Source organism: Rhinopithecus bieti, unplaced genomic scaffold, assembly GCF_001698545.2.
Source record: "Rhinopithecus bieti isolate Rb0 unplaced genomic scaffold, ASM169854v2 scaffold_115, whole genome shotgun sequence".
Classification (NCBI taxonomy): Eukaryota; Metazoa; Chordata; class Mammalia; order Primates; family Cercopithecidae; genus Rhinopithecus; species Rhinopithecus bieti.
Window position 1 is genome coordinate 1,881,609 of NW_016803181.1, and position 18,200 is coordinate 1,899,808.

At 40.5% G+C, this 18,200-nt stretch overlaps 1 protein-coding gene across 1 annotated transcript in view; it reads right to left on the reverse strand.

Annotated features, from left to right (window-relative positions):
* The window catches only part of FAM98B (family with sequence similarity 98 member B), a 32,457-nt gene extending 28,624 nt beyond the window's left edge, over positions 1-3,833 (reverse strand). The window contains exon 1 of the mRNA XM_017868148.1: positions 3,721-3,833. Within this exon, the coding sequence (XP_017723637.1) occupies positions 3,721-3,791 (71 nt within the window). The 5' untranslated portion in view covers positions 3,792-3,833. The remainder of the gene's footprint in view (positions 1-3,720) is intronic.
* Positions 3,834-18,200: the final 14,367 nt, after the last annotated feature.

The window sequence follows — 18,200 nt, forward strand, 5'->3', positions numbered from 1 at the left end:
AAAAAAAAAAAAAAAAAAAAAAACTAAGATTATTATTCCTACCATCTCTAGCTTTAGTTATTTTTGTTTTTGCAAATTCCTAAAGATCAGATAGTAGGGGTTTTGGCCTCCTTACTTACCAAAATAGCATCATTATCACTGCTCTCCCATTATCTTATAAATATCTCCTGTTCTCTTGAAGCACAGGCCACGCAGATTTACCACCCATTCACTTGTGGTTTTCATCTATTACCTCTTGGACACTCCTCAACATCCTCTTTGCTCAGTTTTCCTCTCTACCTCTGTTCTTGCCATTATACTGAGTTTCTTTAAAGTCTGTATGTATACCCTATCTTACACCCTGAGCTCTGAGTTTCAACCTGCACGTGTCACTCAGCCCCCCTTGCACCCTTGCCATTACCCAGAACTACTCTACCTCCAAAATCACTAATCCAAACATGTGGCTCCCTGACCACAACCTCTTACTTACCCTTCCAGCTTGCTTCTTTGAGCACTCACCTACAACTATTCTTTGATATCATCATTACCTCCATTCATTGATCCCTCTGCATTCTCCATATTTACCAACTTTCTCCTATCTTCACATTCTTCTGTATCCAATTTAGATTCTAAGATGTATCATTTCATTTTGGTGCTCAATACCAACTGAAGATATTAATCTGGTGGGGCCTGGTGGCTCACACCTGTAATCCCAACACTTTGGGAAACCAAGGCAGGAGATCATTTGAGGCCAGGAGTTCAAGACTAGCCCGGGCATCGTAACAAGACCCTGTGTCTATAAATCTTTTTTAAAATAAAGAGAAATGAATCTTTGAATTTTAATATCCAATCAGTTACTAAGTCCAGTAATGTAGTTCTTTCCATATCCACTGCCACTAAGCAACCATCATTTCTTTCCCAGACTATTAACTAAATTCTCCAATCCATTTTCCACCTTGCTGACAGATGTAACTTTCAAACTAGACATCTAATCACTCCCTTTTTACTTACAGTTCTTCAATCGCATCCCACTGCTGTTACGATCAAGAATAAAATCCACAACACAGCCTAAAAGGGGCTGCATGCCCTAATTTGCACCTAACTCTTTAATCCAATTTCCCACCACTCTGCCCCTCACACTCTGCCTTCCAACCACATTAGCCTCCTTCCAGTTTTTCCAATACAGCAAGCTCCTTCCCACTCCACAGTCTTCACATTTTCTTCTCACTGTAAGGATATCTTTGTTCCCCTTTTTCATCCAACCAACCTCAACTAGTTAACTTCTATTCACCCTTCCCATTTCAACTCAAATGTCACTTCCTCAGGAATCGATCACTAAACCCTAAGACTTCTTAGATCCTCCTGTTATATCACCCTGTTCTTTCCCTTTGACACATTTATTATAGTTTATAATTATTTTTGTGATCATGTCTGTTTCTCCACTAGATTGTAAACTCCACAGGGGCAGGAACCAAGTCTCTTTTGCTCACCACTGACTCCTCAGAATGAGGTCCAATATACAGTTGTGTTCGATAAATATTTAAAGGAAATTTCTCTCCACAGTAGTGTTTCTCAACCAAGGCTGTGAATCCTTTTAAAAATATGCAGGTCTGTACTGTACCTCTTGAAGATTATGATTCGGTCAGTCTATGTTATATACCAGACTGGAACAGTTTTCATAAGTTCCATATGATTCTGATGCACTTCCAGCATTGAGATCTACTATTCCACAAAATCAGAGACTATCAGAACTGAAAGAGACTTCTAAAATCATCTGCTCCAGCCCTCTCTTTTCACAGGTAAGAAACTTACCAACTCCTAGCCTATCCTGTTTTCACCTGTAACACTAAGTTGTCCTTTCACATAGATTTTTCCCTTCAAATGCCTCCCATTAATTTATTTTACATGACAAACTGAAGTACCTTCCCTGATATCCTAAATACCTTACAACAGGAAATGCATTATTCACCATCTACATGGATATTTGAAAACACAGTGTTGCATTACAACACATATTGTAAATAACTACTTTTTTCACATCTTATTATCATAGGAGAATTCAAACTTCAAAATTTTGCCCTCATGGTTATTCCAGGAAAAACTAATTTTGGAGTGCGTAAACTGTTTTACTTTCCATGTTGAATAATCTGACACTAGTTTTCCTTGATAAAAATCAAGATTATAGCAATGAACTTTCCAAAACACTTATAATAGGAACAATAAGTTCAAGAAATGAAGAAAGAAGAAAAGCACTGCCTTTTCCTTTTTCATAAACCATTTATGAGATCCCAGTACCTGAAGTACTTGGGAGCTCAAACTCTTTGGAGCCTAAATAATTCTACTAAGTATTTTCAGTTCTTGTTTTGGTTCCTTCTTAACCAAGTTAAGGGAGAACTTCCAAGGGACTTCACAGAAGTAAAAACGCCCCCTAAATAATCAATGGCACTGTTCTTTCATTGGACAAATCCGTATTCACGATCTACTAAGTGCAAGACTCGGTAACACTGGATCACTGCAAAGTAGATATTATCAGAGTCCAACTAAAGAAACAGTTGATGGGGGGCAAATGCAGTTTTAGGGAAGATAAAGTGGGGTGTGGGATTGGTTCAAGCTGCACTGCAAAGGCACAGCTTCCCTATCAAGAAACAGCAGCACGTAGCAGGGCAAACAAATGTGCAGATGGCTCCAAGCTCTTTATTTAATGTGCACTGTATGACTCAACTATCTGGTCCTATGCTTACCGTTGTGGGCTCTCTTCTCTAAGCTTTTCTTCATTCATTTACTCATTCATTCAACCATTTACTGTAAGAGACTCCGTTCTAGTGTGTTGCTGGGAATACATCGGTGAATAAAATATGCAAAGCATCAGTTTTCCAGGAGCTGACTTGGGGAGGAGGAGGAATAAAATGAGGGAGGAGAGTTCAAGAGACCAATGGGCAGGACATGATAATTTGGGATGGGGACAACAGCTGTGTGGAAAAAACAGGACGAGGTTGAGGGGGAGATTACTAACCACCACACTTGTTAAGTATTAACATTACTGCCACCTCCATCCTACGAGTTCTCACAGCACCTACCACACTGCACTGTAGCCTGCAGTAGCCTGCGCGACTACGTAAGCCACGAGTAATCTGAGAACTATCTTTTTCCCTTGCCTAGAGGAAATTTACAAACATAAATATGTGTAAATGCACATACAAGCTAAAATACACGTTGACGAACAGATGAAATGCTTGAAAGAATGAACCCGCAATGAACTACATACACCACTTTCTCCGGTCAAAGTAGAAGCCATTCGCTTCAGAGCCCCAAGTAAGCCACAAGTTGTACACTGTAGGAGACAACAGTCCTCAACAGCAGCTCAGGTTCCAGCACCTCCCTCCGGGCGCCACAACTACGTCAACACAAATATCACAAATACCGCGGGCGCGGGCTCGCCCAGAAAACCAGTGCCAGAAGGGCCGCTCCGCGCCACCCCGCGGATTCCTGCGACAGAGTTCCGCGAGGCAAGAAGTTTGAAAGAGGGGGCCACGAACCCCAGCTCTCCGGCCCTGCTCCACCCCCTAAATAGATTTCTCTCCCGCCTCCCGCTTAACTCCGTCGGCGCCGGAGGGATCGAGGCAGGGAAGGCAGCCTGCACAGGGCCGCCCAGGCCCACAGAGGCCCAAGGGAAGTAGGTTAAGCAGCCAGGCCAAGGAGAGGTTGCGTTTTCAGGAAAAAGGCGTCTCCAAAAGCACTCACCCCAGCGCCTCCAGTGTGTCCAGCACGTCTCCCTCCATCGTTGGTTCGGGACCCGGCTCCGGCCCTCTCATGGTCCTTTGGCCCAGAGCTGTTCTACGCTCTAAGTAACCCGCCGGAAACTAGCGTCACCGCGCCAAGGTTCCGGTCCGGGTCTCGCCGGTAACTGCCTAAGAGCACAGCTGAAGAAGGGCGCAAAGGTTCCCAGCCCCGAGGCGATGGACACTTGATAGTGCCTAAAACCGCTGGGTGTAACGATAATAATTTTTTAAAAGAATATTAGAAATAATAGTAATAAAGAGGTCTCTGTGTTGGGTCTTTTCTGTGTGTTCAAATAAATTTTAGCAAATATCGTGGTATCGAGTTGATCTCAACCTATCCGATTCCAGACCTTCTTTTCAATAACAGAAATCTGAAATGAAATTATAATTATCTTCAGCTAAAATTAGTAACTAATATCACATGCCTACACACATAATTTTTAAATCAATATACACGACGATGCTTCAACTTTAAGGAAACAATGAAGGGACGTAATTTATAACAAAGTAGTATTTTTCTCCTAATGAAATGCAGACCAATGAAGGGATCAGATGCTTGCATCTATCTATGTGGAAACCCCTCAAATGCATATTCAGATGATGCGCTTCATTGCTGACAAAGTATCAGTTGTATAAGCAACAAATAGCAGAGCAAGGTAGCTGATGTGGTTTTCCAAATTTGTGGCTAACTCTCCATAAAGTTCCAAACAAACAAAACATAATATACCCTCTGTGTACTATCCATGGAGAATTCAATCTCTATCTAAAGGATTTAAAATATATATTTTAGGGTTCATAAAGATACTAAGAGTATAAGGTTAGATCATTATTAGCAGGCATGTCACCTACATGAATATTCCAGCAGAACTGTTGAAAATCCTGCAAGAAGTATAACTATTGATCCCTTGTACGGACCTGTTCCTTGCATTGCAGACTACATAGCATTCGTAGCCCCAGTCCAATAAAGACCAGTAATGCTCTCACCTTCCTAGTCAGGGTTACAAACAAAAAGCATACCCATAAATTTGTAAAACACTCAAAGGTAAGCTGTAGTAGTCCACTCTCACATTGCTATAAATATATACCTGAGACTGAGTAATTTATAAAGAAAAGGGGTTTAATTGGCACTTGGTTCCACAGGCTGTACACGAAGCATGATGCTGGCATCTGCTCCACTCCTGGGGAGGCCTCAGGAAATGGACAGTTGTAGCAGAAGGGGAAGCGGGAGTGCAGCTATCACATATCCGGAGTAGGAGGAAGAGAGAGGGTGCAGGGAGGTGCCACACACTTTTTTTTTTTTTTGATCTGTCAATTTTATTAGTCTTTGCAGACTCAGATTTTGGCTTAATTTTCTCTGTTGCATTTTCTTCCTATTTCATTGGTGACTACTCTTTATTATTTTTATTTCTCTGCTTCTTTGGATTTAATTTGTTTTTCAGCTTCTTGAGATTGATACTTAAGTAATTTTTAATCTTTTTCATTTCTAATAGTCACACCTAATGCTATATATTTTCCTCTAAGAATGAGTCCTCATATGTTGAATCCTGCATGAGTTGATGTGTTGCGTTTTTATCATCACTCAGTTCAAAACTCTCTAATATCCATTATAATTTCTAGTTTGATGCCTGGTTATTTAGAAGTGTATTGCTTAAATTCCAATCAATTAGTTAAGGGATATTTTAGTTTTATTTTGAATTCTTAATTCCTTTTTTTTTTTTTTTTTTGTTACAATCTCGTACTCTGGGAATTAACTCCTATTTTAATTCCGCTTTAGTCAGAGAACATGCTCTTTATGATTTCCATTTTGAATTTGGTGAGACTTACTCTAGGATCCACTATAGGGTTAAGTTTTACAAATTACATGTGTACTTGAAAAATGCATATTCTGAAGTTTTGGGAGGGGTAGAGATCTATGTGTATCAATTAGGTCAAATTTATAAATTATGTTTTCCAGCTCTTGGAATATTTTATGCCTACTGATTTTTTTGGACTGCTTGTTATATTAGTTAATGTGATTGCAGCTTTGTCTATTTCTCCTTTAAGTTGTTGGCTTTTAAAGTTTATATATTTTGAGGCTGGTTATTAAGCAAATAAACATTTAGGATTCTTATGGTTTTCTGCTATCATGACCCTTTTATCATTATGAAATGTCCCTATTTATCTCTCTGTAATATTATAATGCTTCTTGTGTTAATAGCTATTTTTTTGATATTAATATTGCTACCCAGCTATCTTTTGGTTTGATATTTTATCTTCCATTTTTGCCTTCTTTTAGATTTAATAAGTATTTTTCATTATTCCATTTCTCCCTTTTCTTAGTTGTTAGTTATATACTATTTCATGATTCCTTTAGTGATTACCTAAATGATGGCAATATGCAACCTTGATTTGCCACCATTAATTCGTTATTTTACCACTGCCTGGACAATGGAAGAATATTACAGTTTTTAAACTCTCTTTGTCAGCACCTCACCCCCTGAATTATCCCTATAGTTTACATTTCAGAAGTCATTACTATTACTGTTTTGAATAGTCAATATTTATGTAGTTTCACTTACATATTTACCATTTCCAGTGGTACTCTTCATTATTTTTTGCAGTATTGGGATTTTATCTGGCATCATTTTTTTTAACCTGAAGAACCCTCTTTAATATTTCTTTTGACATGGGTCTACTGGAAACAATTTATATTAGTTTTGTTTATCTGAAAACATCTTTATTTTGCCTTCATTTCTTAAGGATATTTCCACTGTGTAAAATTCTGGATTTGTGATTATTTAAAGCATATAAAAGATGTTATTCCATTATTTTCTTGCTTCCATTGTTTCTTTTGAGAAGTCAGCTTATATTATGTTAAAGTTTGATTTTTTTCTCAAGCTGCTTTTAAGCTTTTCCTTCTATCTTTTGTTTTTTACTAAAATTTTCCTAAATTGTGAATTCCTTTGTGTATATCCTGTTGGCATTAACAGTGCTCTTGGGTCAGTGGTTGTTTCGTCAGGAAATTTTTAGCAGAGTCTCTTCTTGTTTCTGTCTCATTTTCTCAATGGTCTTGTTGAAGTCCAATTATTCCATTTACTATGTTAGACTTTTTCAGTTTCTTCAAATATCTGTCATGCTTTTTCTTTTTTTCTTTTGAGGCAGAGTCTCACTCTGTTGCCCAGGCTGGAGTGCAGTGGCCTGATTACAGCTCACCGCAGCCTCAGCCTTCTGGGCTCAAGCAATCCTGATCCTCCTGCCTTAGCTTCCTCAGTAGCTAGGACTACAAGTGTACCACCACACCTGACTAATTTTTAAATTTCTTGTACAGATATGGTCTCGTTTTGCTGCCCAGGCTGGTCTCAAACTCCTGGACAAGTGATCCTCTCACCTCAGCCTCCCAAAGTGCTGGGATTACAGATGTGAGCCACCATGCTTGGCCAGTAATGCTTTTTTGTTTGTTCATTTTTAGTTATTTTTCTGTGCATAACTTTTGTTATTCATTTATTTAGATTTTTTAGGAAAACCAGCAGCAGAACACTCAAGATCAACAATAATAAAGAACAGTTACCTCATTTCTATTTGATTTTTACAGAGACTTTTTGCCAAGATTACTAAGACTAGTACCTTCTATGACACCCCAACTCTGACAAGAGGCAGGAACCACTAATATACGTTCTCCTCTCCCTTATTTGGAGATAAATTCAGATACATTAAACTGCAAGGAAGCCTTGTACAGCTCTAAAATATACAGTAAAAATAGTCATTATATCAATGTATGGGTGAGTTTATGATATGGTTAGGATCTGTGTCCGTGCCCAAATCTCATGTTAAATTATAATCCCCAATGTTGGAGGAAGGGCCTGGTGGGAGGTGACTGGATCATGAGGGCAGAGTTCTCATGAATAGTTTGACACCATTTCTGCCTTGGCACTGTATAGTGAGTGAGTTATCGTGAGATCTGGTTTTTTAAAAGTGTGTGGTAGATCATGAGGTCAGGAGTTTGAGACCAGTGTGACCAACTTGGTGAAACCCCGTCTCTACTAAAAATACAAAAATTATCCTGGCATGGTGGCATTTGCACCTGTAATCCCAGCTACTCGGGAGGCTGAGGCAGGAGAATCTCTTGAACCTGGGAGGCAGAGGTTGCAGTGAGCTGAGATTGCGCCACTGCACTCCAGCCTGGGTGACAGTGCGAGGCTCCCTCTCAAAAGAAAAATAACCAAAAAAAGAAAAGAAATATTTGCATATTTTACAGAACATGATGATATTCTATATTACGCTGGCAACTTCGTCTTTATTAAATTAAGTTCATGAAAAAGATTCCATTAAAAAAGCCAGAATGCAAGCTACACAAATGAGAGAAAATATTTGCGATACATGTATTTGACAAGGAACTCCTATTCAGATTGTGTAAAGAAATCCTTCAAATCAATTAGACAAAGGCAATTCACAAAAAACTCAAAGTTGGGAGAAGAAAAGTGGAAAAAAGAGTTGAATAAACATTTCACAAAAGAGAATATTCAAACAACCAAAACCTATACAAGACAGTGCTCAACCTCATTGGCATTAGAGAAATGCAAATCCAAATAATCATGACATATTACTACATATACAGAAAGAAAGGCTAAAATTCTCCCTCAAAAAAAAAAAAAGAAAAGAAAAGAAAAGAAACCTTGACAATAACAAAGATTGGCAAAAATGTTAACACTGGAACTCTCATACACTGTTTTTTAATTTATTTATTTAGTTAGTTAGTTTTTTTATTTCAATTTTTTTGGAATCCCAGTGGTTTTTGGTTACACAGATAAGTTCTTTAGAGGTGAATTCTCAGATTGTAGTACACCCACCACCCAAGCAGTGTATACTGTACCCAACATGTAGTCTTTTATCCCTCACTCCCTCCCAACCTTCCCCCGACCACTGCGAGTCCCCGAAGTCCATTATATCACTCATGCCTTTGTGTCCTCATAGCTTAGCTCCCACATACAATCAAATATTGTATCCCACATACAATATTTGATTTTCCATTCCTGAGTTACTTCATTTAGAATAATGGCCTCCAGCTCCATCCAAGTTGCTACAAAAGACATTATTTCTTTCCTTTCTATGGCTGAGAAGTATTTAATGGTGTATATATAGCACATTTTCTTTATCCACTCATTGGTTGACAGACACTCAGGTTGGTTCCATATCTTTAAAATTCCAAGTTGTACTGCTGTAAACATGCATGTGAATGTGTCTCTTTGATACAATGACTTCTTTTCCTTTGGGTAGATACCCAGTAGTGAGACTGCTGGATCAAATGGTAGTTCTACGTTTTAGTTCTTTAAGGAATCTCCATACTGTTTTCCACAGTGGCTGTACTAATTTATGTCCCCACCAACAGTGTAAAAGTGTTCCCTTTTCACCACATCTACTCCAACATCTATTGGTTTTTGACTTTTAAATTATGGCCATTCTTGCAGGAAGAAGATGGTATCTCATTGTGGTTTTAATTTGCATTCTCTGATAATTAGTGATGTTGAGCATTTTTTCATATGTTTGTTGGCTGTTTGTATATCTTCTTTTGAGAAATGTCTATTCACGTCCTTTGCCCATTTTTTAATGGGATTATTTGGTTTTTTTTCTTGCTGATTTGTTTGAGTTCTTTGTAGATTCTGGATACTAGTCCTTTGTCAGATGTATAGTTTGCAAATATTTTCTCCCACTCTGTGGGTTGTCTGTTTACTCTGCTGATTACTCTTTTGCTGGACAGAAGCTTTTAGTTTAATTAGGTACTATTTATTTATTTATTTATGTTGTATTTGCTTTTGGGGTCATAGCTATGAATTCTGTGAATATTCTAAAACTTCTGGCATTTAGTATCACCTGTTTTCAGGAGATACTGACTCCTATGGCAATTCCCAGATTTCATTCAGAGGAATTTTACTCTCAAGACATTAGTAATGCTGCAGAGCATCATTAGGAAGACACTGATTTGTTTGATTAGAGGAGTAAATGTCCTTATACCGAGTACCAACTGCATAATGTATGGGACCCACTGCAAAATGAAAAAATACTAAGAATTTCAAGACAGCAATGGCACAGTATTAAACCAAGCAAGGAGTTACGCTAAGAGTAGGGTTCTGTGCAACAGCACAGGTTGCATGTCTTTGAAGTTGGCTCTCCTTGTATCCACCTGCTATGCTTTGAATGTTTGTCCTCTCCAAAACTCAAGTTGAAATTTAATTGCCATTGTAATCGTATTAAAATGATGGCCCTTTGAGAGTTGATTAAGCTATGAGGGCTTTGCCCTCATGGGTGGGATTAATACCTTCAAAAGTGGGCTTTGAAAAGTGTACTCTGTCTTTCTTTGCTCTTCCACTCTTCTGCCACGTGAGGAGCAGTGTTTTTCCCCTCTGGAGAATGCAGCACTCAAGGCACCATCTTGGAAGCAGAGGCTGGGCCCTCATCAGACACTAAACCCATTGGCACCTTGATTTTGGACTTCCCAGCCTCCAGAACTGTAAGAAATAAATTTCTGTTCTCTACAAATTATCTAGTTTTAACTATTCTGTTATAGCAGCACAAAATGTACTAAGATACTACCAAAAGGCCACAAGTTTATATATTTTTTGTAATTTTTATTCATTTATGTAGCAGAGACAAGGTTTTGCTATGTTAGCAAGGCTGGTCTTGAACTCCTGGCCACAAGTGATCCACCCACCTCCACCTCCCAAAGTGCTCAGATTACAGGTGTGAGCCAACATACCTGACTGGCCAAGAGTTTATGAATTCCAGTACAGAATGACTGGAAGCTCTAAGGGAAAAATTATACTCTTATGCATCAACCTGAAGAACCTGCCTCAGTGATTTCAATGCAGAAAAATGATCTGTCTGTGTTCAAACTTATCTCCTTAACCAAGGAATCTATGTCTACCTTACTAGTTGTTGAGAATGGATGGGTTCTCCCAGACTATCATACATGCGTAGGAAGTCCAAGGAGGGTTCCTGCTAGACATCATATGAACTGGAGAAAACAATCTATGGCCGTATATTCTTCCTGATATCAGTTCTTTGGGCCCCTAAACAGCGGAAACAAGACTCTTGGAAGGTAGAAGTACAAGACTGAACCCTTAACCAATATATAGGTACTATGCAAATGATTTGAAGTGGGCCATACACAAAGAGATAGCACTTCTTGTGCTACCATTAAGAACTCCAATAAACTTTTGAGGGATGCTTATAAAAATACAATATATAAAATTCACTTGAATATATGCTATCCTTGAAATAGAGTTAAGCCTATGTGGAAAAAACCTTTGAATTTGAAATAAGATTCTGAAATGTACAAAATAGAACTCAAGATTTCAGGTGGATATCTCACTTGAACCAACTAGATGTCTGGAGGTGGGAAGTTCTGCTTGTAAAATGACACTGCCTGTAAGGTGATTATTTCCCAGTGGAAGTTGAGCCAGACCTTTAACTTGGCAGCTGGAGCTTGGTATACTAAATGTCCTTGTGATTGAATATAGCAGGTACCTCATTACACCTAGGACTAAGCATTCTGCTTGAAATGATGGTATCCTCATTGTGAAAATAAAGTACTGTTTCCTTATCCAAGCCAAGAAGAGGCACTACTGATAATCCAGGAGAAAAGAGGGTGGTCCTCTCAGTGGATGCAATATTATATATGGTAGTCAGGATAAACTAAGTGCTGTAACAAACCTTCAAATCTCATGGGGTTAGGATAAGGTAAGTTTATGCCTCATTTATGTCATAGTAGAGTCAAGTGTTTGGTGGGAGAGTATGGCATACTGTATTTTTAAAATTGATCATGACAATGCCATCAAAACCTTATGTTCTTTTACAATGTGACTTTACTACTCCCCAATCAAGATACACAGTTTATATTCCCATTGAATAAAGGAAAGGCCTGTGACTACTTTGATCAATAAAATATGGTGGAAATGATGTTGTGCCACTCCCGGCATAGTCTTAACTGCTTCCAATTCTTGACTCTTGGAATGCACATGTATGGGGTTCTTCCTCTGGAACCCAGTCACCAGACTAAGAGAATTTCATGCCACATGGAGAAGCCATGTGTAAGCCCTCCAGTTGACATCCCAGTTGGGTTTCCACCACATAGCCAGCATTATCTGCTATCCATGTGAGTGGACCTTCTCGGTCATTCACCCAGTTGAGCCATCAGATGACTGCAGCCATCTGTACTATCCAACAAGTGCTGTCAATGGCAAGAGAGATATCAAGCAAGAGCCACTAGCTGAGCCCAGTGAACTCAGAGAGTCATAAGATATAATAAAAGATTGTTGTATAAGCCACTAACTTTTGGGCTGGTTTATTATGCAACATGAGAGAATCAGAACAATGACCCTTCATGTGGTAGTTCAGGAACCTAACATCTATTTTGTGACTCAGCTACTTTTGACATATGGCAACCAAAGTTAGCATAGAAATGGATATGAAGAATGTAGAGGATTATACAAAGAGTTATACAGTATGGTCTAGAAGAAAGCACATTAATTCTGTCCACGTTGCACAAATTAAAACTAAGTCATACTACCCTAACCTAACTGCAGAGAAGCTGAGAAATAGTCTAGGCTGTGTGCCTAGAAGGAAAAACAAATGGTTGATGAAGACATTGCATTTTCTCTACCAAAATACCCCTAAAAAAGATTTATCTCCCTAGTAAGAAACCATACATAACTTTGACACACACAAAATTTAACTTAAAATGGGTCAGTAACTTAAATGTAACGCTTAACAAAAGAAAACTTCTAGAAGAAAACATAGGAGAAAATCTTCGTTGGTCTTGGGTTAGGCAAAGATTTCTGAAACAAGACACCAAATACAAAATCTATAAAATGAAAAATTGATAAATTACACTTGATGAAAATTAGAAACTTTTGCTCTCCAAAAGACACCATTAAGTGATTGAAAACAAGCCACAAGCCTGAGAAAATATTTGCAACTCATATCTGATAAAAGACTTGTATCAAGAATCTATAAATAAATCCTAAAACTCAAAAATAAGAAAACAAATAACCCAACATTTAAAAACGAGCAAAAGATTTGAACAGATACCTCACCAAAGAAGATATGTGGATGAAAGATAAGTACATACAACTATGCTCAATTTGTCATAAATGCAAACTTAAATCCCAATGAAATATCACCATATACTTATAAGGGCTGATTTTCTTTTTTTTTTTTTTTTTTTTTTTTTTTTTTGAGACAGGGTCTCAGTCTGTTGTACAGGCTGGAGTGCAGTGGTGCCATCTGGCTCACTGCAACCTCCACCTCCTGGGTTCAAGTGATTCTCCCATCTCAGCCTCCCAGGCAGCTGGGATTACAGGCACGCACCACCATGCCCAGCTAATTTTTGCATTTTTAGTAGAGACAGGGTTTCATCATGTTGGCCAGGCTGGTTTCAGACTCCTAACCTCAAGTGATCGCCCTGCCTTGGCCTCACAGAATGCTGGGATTACAGGTATGAGCCACCACACCTGGCCAATGACTGAAGTTTTAAAATCTGACCATACCAAGTGTGAGGAAGACAAGGAGCAACATACACAGTCACATACCACTGGTAGGAATGTAAAATCATACAATACGTTGGAATACAATATAATGGCTTCTTAAAATGTTGAACATATATCAACCATATAATTCTATGTTCCAACACCATGTACCCAACAGAAAGGCAAGCATACATCCAGACAAATACTTGTATGCCAATGTTTATAGCATTATGTTTACTCAAACTATAAACAAACCAAATGACCATCAACATGTGTATGAAATGAGTAAACCTATTCTGGTATTTCCATATAGTAGAATACTGCTCAGCAATAAAAGAAATAAACCAATGATGTACATAACGATATGGTTAAATCCCAAAATAATTGTAATGAGTGAAAAATGCCAGTCAAAAAAGTGCACAGAGTATACAGTTCTCTTTATATAAAGTTCTGGGGGGTCTGATTCAAGATGTCTGACTGGAAGCAGCTAGTTCATGCCTGTCTCACAGAAAAGAAATGAAGTAGAAGTAAATACTAACTCTTCAGGTGTACTGTACTAATCCATTCTCACACTGCTATAAAGACACTAACTGAGACTGGGTAATTTATAAAGGAAGGAGGCTTAATGGACTCATAGTTCTGCATGGCTGGAGAGACCTGAGGAAACTTACAGTTATGGTGGAAGGGGAAGGAGAAGCAAGTACTTTTTCACAAAGTGGCAGGAGAGAGTGCACAGGGAAAACCACCACTTTTAAACCATCAGATCTCATGAGAACGCTCTCACTGTCATGAGAACAGCATGGGGAAAACTGCCCCCATGTTCCAGTCACCTCCCACGAAGTCCCTCCCTCAGCATGTAGGAATTATAATTCAAGATGAGATTTGGGTGGGGACACAAGTCCAAACTATATCATGCATCATCTAAGAAATCACTCTGGGATTCATTAAGGAAGCTACTATACCTATGGAGGGCAGAAAGGACTGAAGCCAGGCAACTGCCCACCCAGCACTGGCGGGAACCTGGAGGAAGCTCCCTAGCCTGGGGAAAGGATGAGCAAGTGAGGGTCTCCAGGAGATCCCCACTTCTGCCATGGGTCCTTGCAATCCTGGGCACAAAAGACCCTCCTTGACTACCCCTAGGCCTCTAGACTAACACAGAGAGCCTCCCGGCATCTGTGCAGAGGCACTTCCCCAGCTCACATGGAACCCCACAGGCATTTGATCCCTGGGCATCCCAGTACCAGCTACCCCTACCCCACCAATAAAGGAAACAAGGTTCTTTTGCACACCCCTGGGAGAGATGCCAAAGCTGCAAAACTGAGGAGTGGCCAGATTGCATACTGCATTACCTCCAACTCCACGGCTCCTTGCCAGTCAGGGCTTGCTGGCTTGGGCCACCTGCACAGCCACCCTGCCCCTGCCTGAATACTACAGTCAGAGCTCTGCATTCCTCTGGGTGCAAAACTCCTAGATATAGCTAACAAGTGCTTTGTACAGCCATTATTGTTGCCTCTGCCCCTGCTACCCCCAGGCAAGGAGGGGCCAAGGAGTCTGGGCACTTCTGTGTGCCTCCAGCATGAACATAACAGCTGAGATATGGAGGAACAGTGGGCACACTGCACACCCCACAACGCTTCATCTCTGCTGCTCCCTGCCAAATGGGGCTTGCTACCTTCCGGCCCCCCAATGCAAACACCCAGCCCCTGCCTGGACTCACTCAACTGTCGCAGCTCTTTGCTCATCTGAGTGTATAACTCCCAGAGGTAGCTGACAGGCCCTTTTCAGTCATGGCTACCACTCCCTTCCCCCCTGCTTCCCCCAGGCTAAGAGGGAATGAGGAGCTAGGGCACTTACATGTGCCACAACTGAGATACAAATGAACAGCAAGTAGGCTGCACTCCCCATGACTCCCCACCTCAGCTGCTCCCCATCAAACAAGGCTCACTGTCTTCTAACCCCCAGTGCAGTCTTCTTGCCCCTGCCTGGACATCTGGCTGTAGCTCAGTTCCTCTGCAAGCCCGATTTTCTGAGGCCAGAAACAAGCTTCTGGCAGTTGCCACTATCAAGGCCTCTGCCACTACCACTCCCAGGTCAGCACAAGAGAAACACTGGCACCCTTGTGTGTCCCCAACAGTGAAATCCAGTGTTACTTATATAGAAGGGAAGTGTGAGTGTGCCACACACTCCACAGCTGCCAGTCTCCATTGCTCCAGCTGAGGGGTCCTGCCCTCCCCCAGCTGCTCTGTCTCTGCCTGAACATTTCAGCTGCGGCCCAGAGCTCTCCTGAGAACACAATCCCCACAGACCTGTGATCTTCCCCTGGGCTCCCACTGTCTGGGTGTTCTGCCTGCCCCCACCTGAGAGTTTTGTGAGTGACCCAGGGTCCAGTTCACCCTTCCCCATAACAGCCAGCACCTGCACTCTGGGCTAACCCAACCCTTGTCCAGCCCCACAGGACTCATACGTTCACACACACTGTCCAGTGGGCCATCTAGGGGCCTGGGAACTGGGGAACTACCTAGCACACTTCAACACAGTGAGCACCTGATCAGCTCACCAGAGCATGAGATTGGTTTGACACAATCAGCCAACACCACTACAACCAACACCCTCCTGCACGGGCCCAAAGATGGGGGCCCTACCTCTACACAAAGCAGCAACATTACCACACCAGAGAACAGGTGAGCCATAAAGCTATCTGTGTCAGGCTGAGTGAGGAGTTAATGCCCTGAAACCACACCCGTGGAGAGTTGCAAAAAGGGTTTTCCCATGGCTCTCAACCACATTGTGGTCCAGAGAGAGACTTTAGCGTGCATATGAACAGGAAGTCATGAGCCCCAAGACAGGGTTATGATAGGGAAATAGATCATATTCCTGTCTTTCTAGGATGTGGAGCCGGTGCAGCCCCCTCACCACCTGCAGAGACCTCAGCACATATCACCAGGAGCTCCTGCCAGCCACCCTCATCAGGGCTGGTCCCTGTGTTTGCCACTGGGGAATTTGTGGGTAAGCCAGGAGGTTCGGCTCTGCCCAGCGGTCTCCACCCCTTCCCCCACCACCCCTATTGCAGAACAGGAAGTTCAAGACATCTGGCACTTCACTGTCCAGCCTATCACCTGAAACAACAGAGAACACCTCACAGTAAACAAAGATCGGTTACATATCCAGCTGCTCGGGCGTGCCACAGCTGACTCTTACCCATCAGCGCCGTCTACTGGCCTGCAAATGGAACTACATAGCTCAATATGAAACCTGCCAAAAGAAGCGCAGAGGGTGTATTGAGAAACAAAGCCCAGAAACCCTACCCAACATACTCTACAGTCACACTCCCTAGGGAAGCTGGAGAAGGGGAAGAAAAACATTCTATCTGAACAAAAATGACTTCAAAATTAGGAGTGGCAGCCTCTCCAGGTGAGAAAGAACAAGCATAAAAATTCTGGCACCATGAGAAATCTGAATGTTGTGGCACCATCAAAGGATCACACTAGCTCTCCAGCAATGGCTCCTAACAAAAATGGAAATTCAGAAATGACAGATAAAGAATGGATTCAAAGGAAGTATTAATTCAGATTTTGTAATTCAATTCGAAATATGAATTGCAAGGAAACTCAACAAGATCCAAGACAAGGTCGAAAATCAACACAAAGAAACTACAAAAGCAATCTAGGAAATGAAGGCAGAGATTTAAAAAACATCTTTAAAAAAATCAACCAGAAACTTCTGGAATTGAAAACTTCACTTAAGGAATTTCAAAATACAGTTGAAATCCTTATCAATAGACCAGACCAGGCAAATAAAACAACTTCAGAACTCAGAGACAAGTGTTTTGAACTAACCTAGTTATACAAAAGTAAAGAAAAAAGAAATTAAAAATTAGCCAGGCATGGTGGTGCACACCTGTGGTCTCAGCTGCTTGGGGGGCTTGAACCTGGGACATTGAGACTGCAGTGACTACTGCTCTACAGTCTGGATGACACTGGAAGACCTTGTCTCAAAAAAGAGAGAGAAAAGAAAAGAAAAAAGAATTTTTAGAAATGAAAAAAGCCTTAGAGAAAGATGGGTTTATGGGAAGTGACCAAACCTGTGACTTATTACTATTTCTGAGAGAGAAGGAGAAAAAGTAAACAACTCAGAAAACATATTTGAGGGAATAATTCAGGAAAATTTCCCTAATCTTGCTAGAGAGGTAGATATCCAGATACAAGAAATCCAGAGAACACCTGCAAGATACTATGCAAAACAAACATTGCCAAGGCATACAGTCACCAGACTATCAAAGGTCAACACTAAAGAAAAGAATCTTAAAGGCAGCTATAGAAAAAGGTCAAATCACCTACAAACGGAAACCTATTAGACAAACAGACAGACCAGTAGACAGACTTCTCAGCAGAAACCCTACAAGCCAGAAAAGACTGGGGACCTATTTTTAGCCTCCTTAAAGATGAAAAATATATCAGCTAAGAATTTTATATCCTGACAAATTAAACTTCATAAATGAAGAAGAAATAAAAACTTTCCCAGATAAGCAATTGCTAAGAGAATTTGTCACCACTAGACTACTCCTACAAGAAATGCTCAAATAAGTTCTCAACATGGAAATGAATGGATGATACTCACCATCAGCAAAGGAAACGTTAAGTGCAAAGTTCACAGATCCTGTAAAGCAACTACACAATAGAAACTCCAAAGCAACCAGCTAACGACACTATGTCAGGAACAAAACCTCACATGTCAATATTAACCTTAAATACAAATGACCTAAATGCTCCCACTTAAAATATAAACTGACAAATTTTAATTAAAAAAAAGACCTAGCCATCTGCTGCCTACAAGAGACCAACCTACTGACTAATGACACATTTAGACTCAAAAGCAAAAGGGTGGAAAAAGATACATCATGCAAATAGAAAAGAAAAGCAAGCAGGAATAGCCATCCTCATAT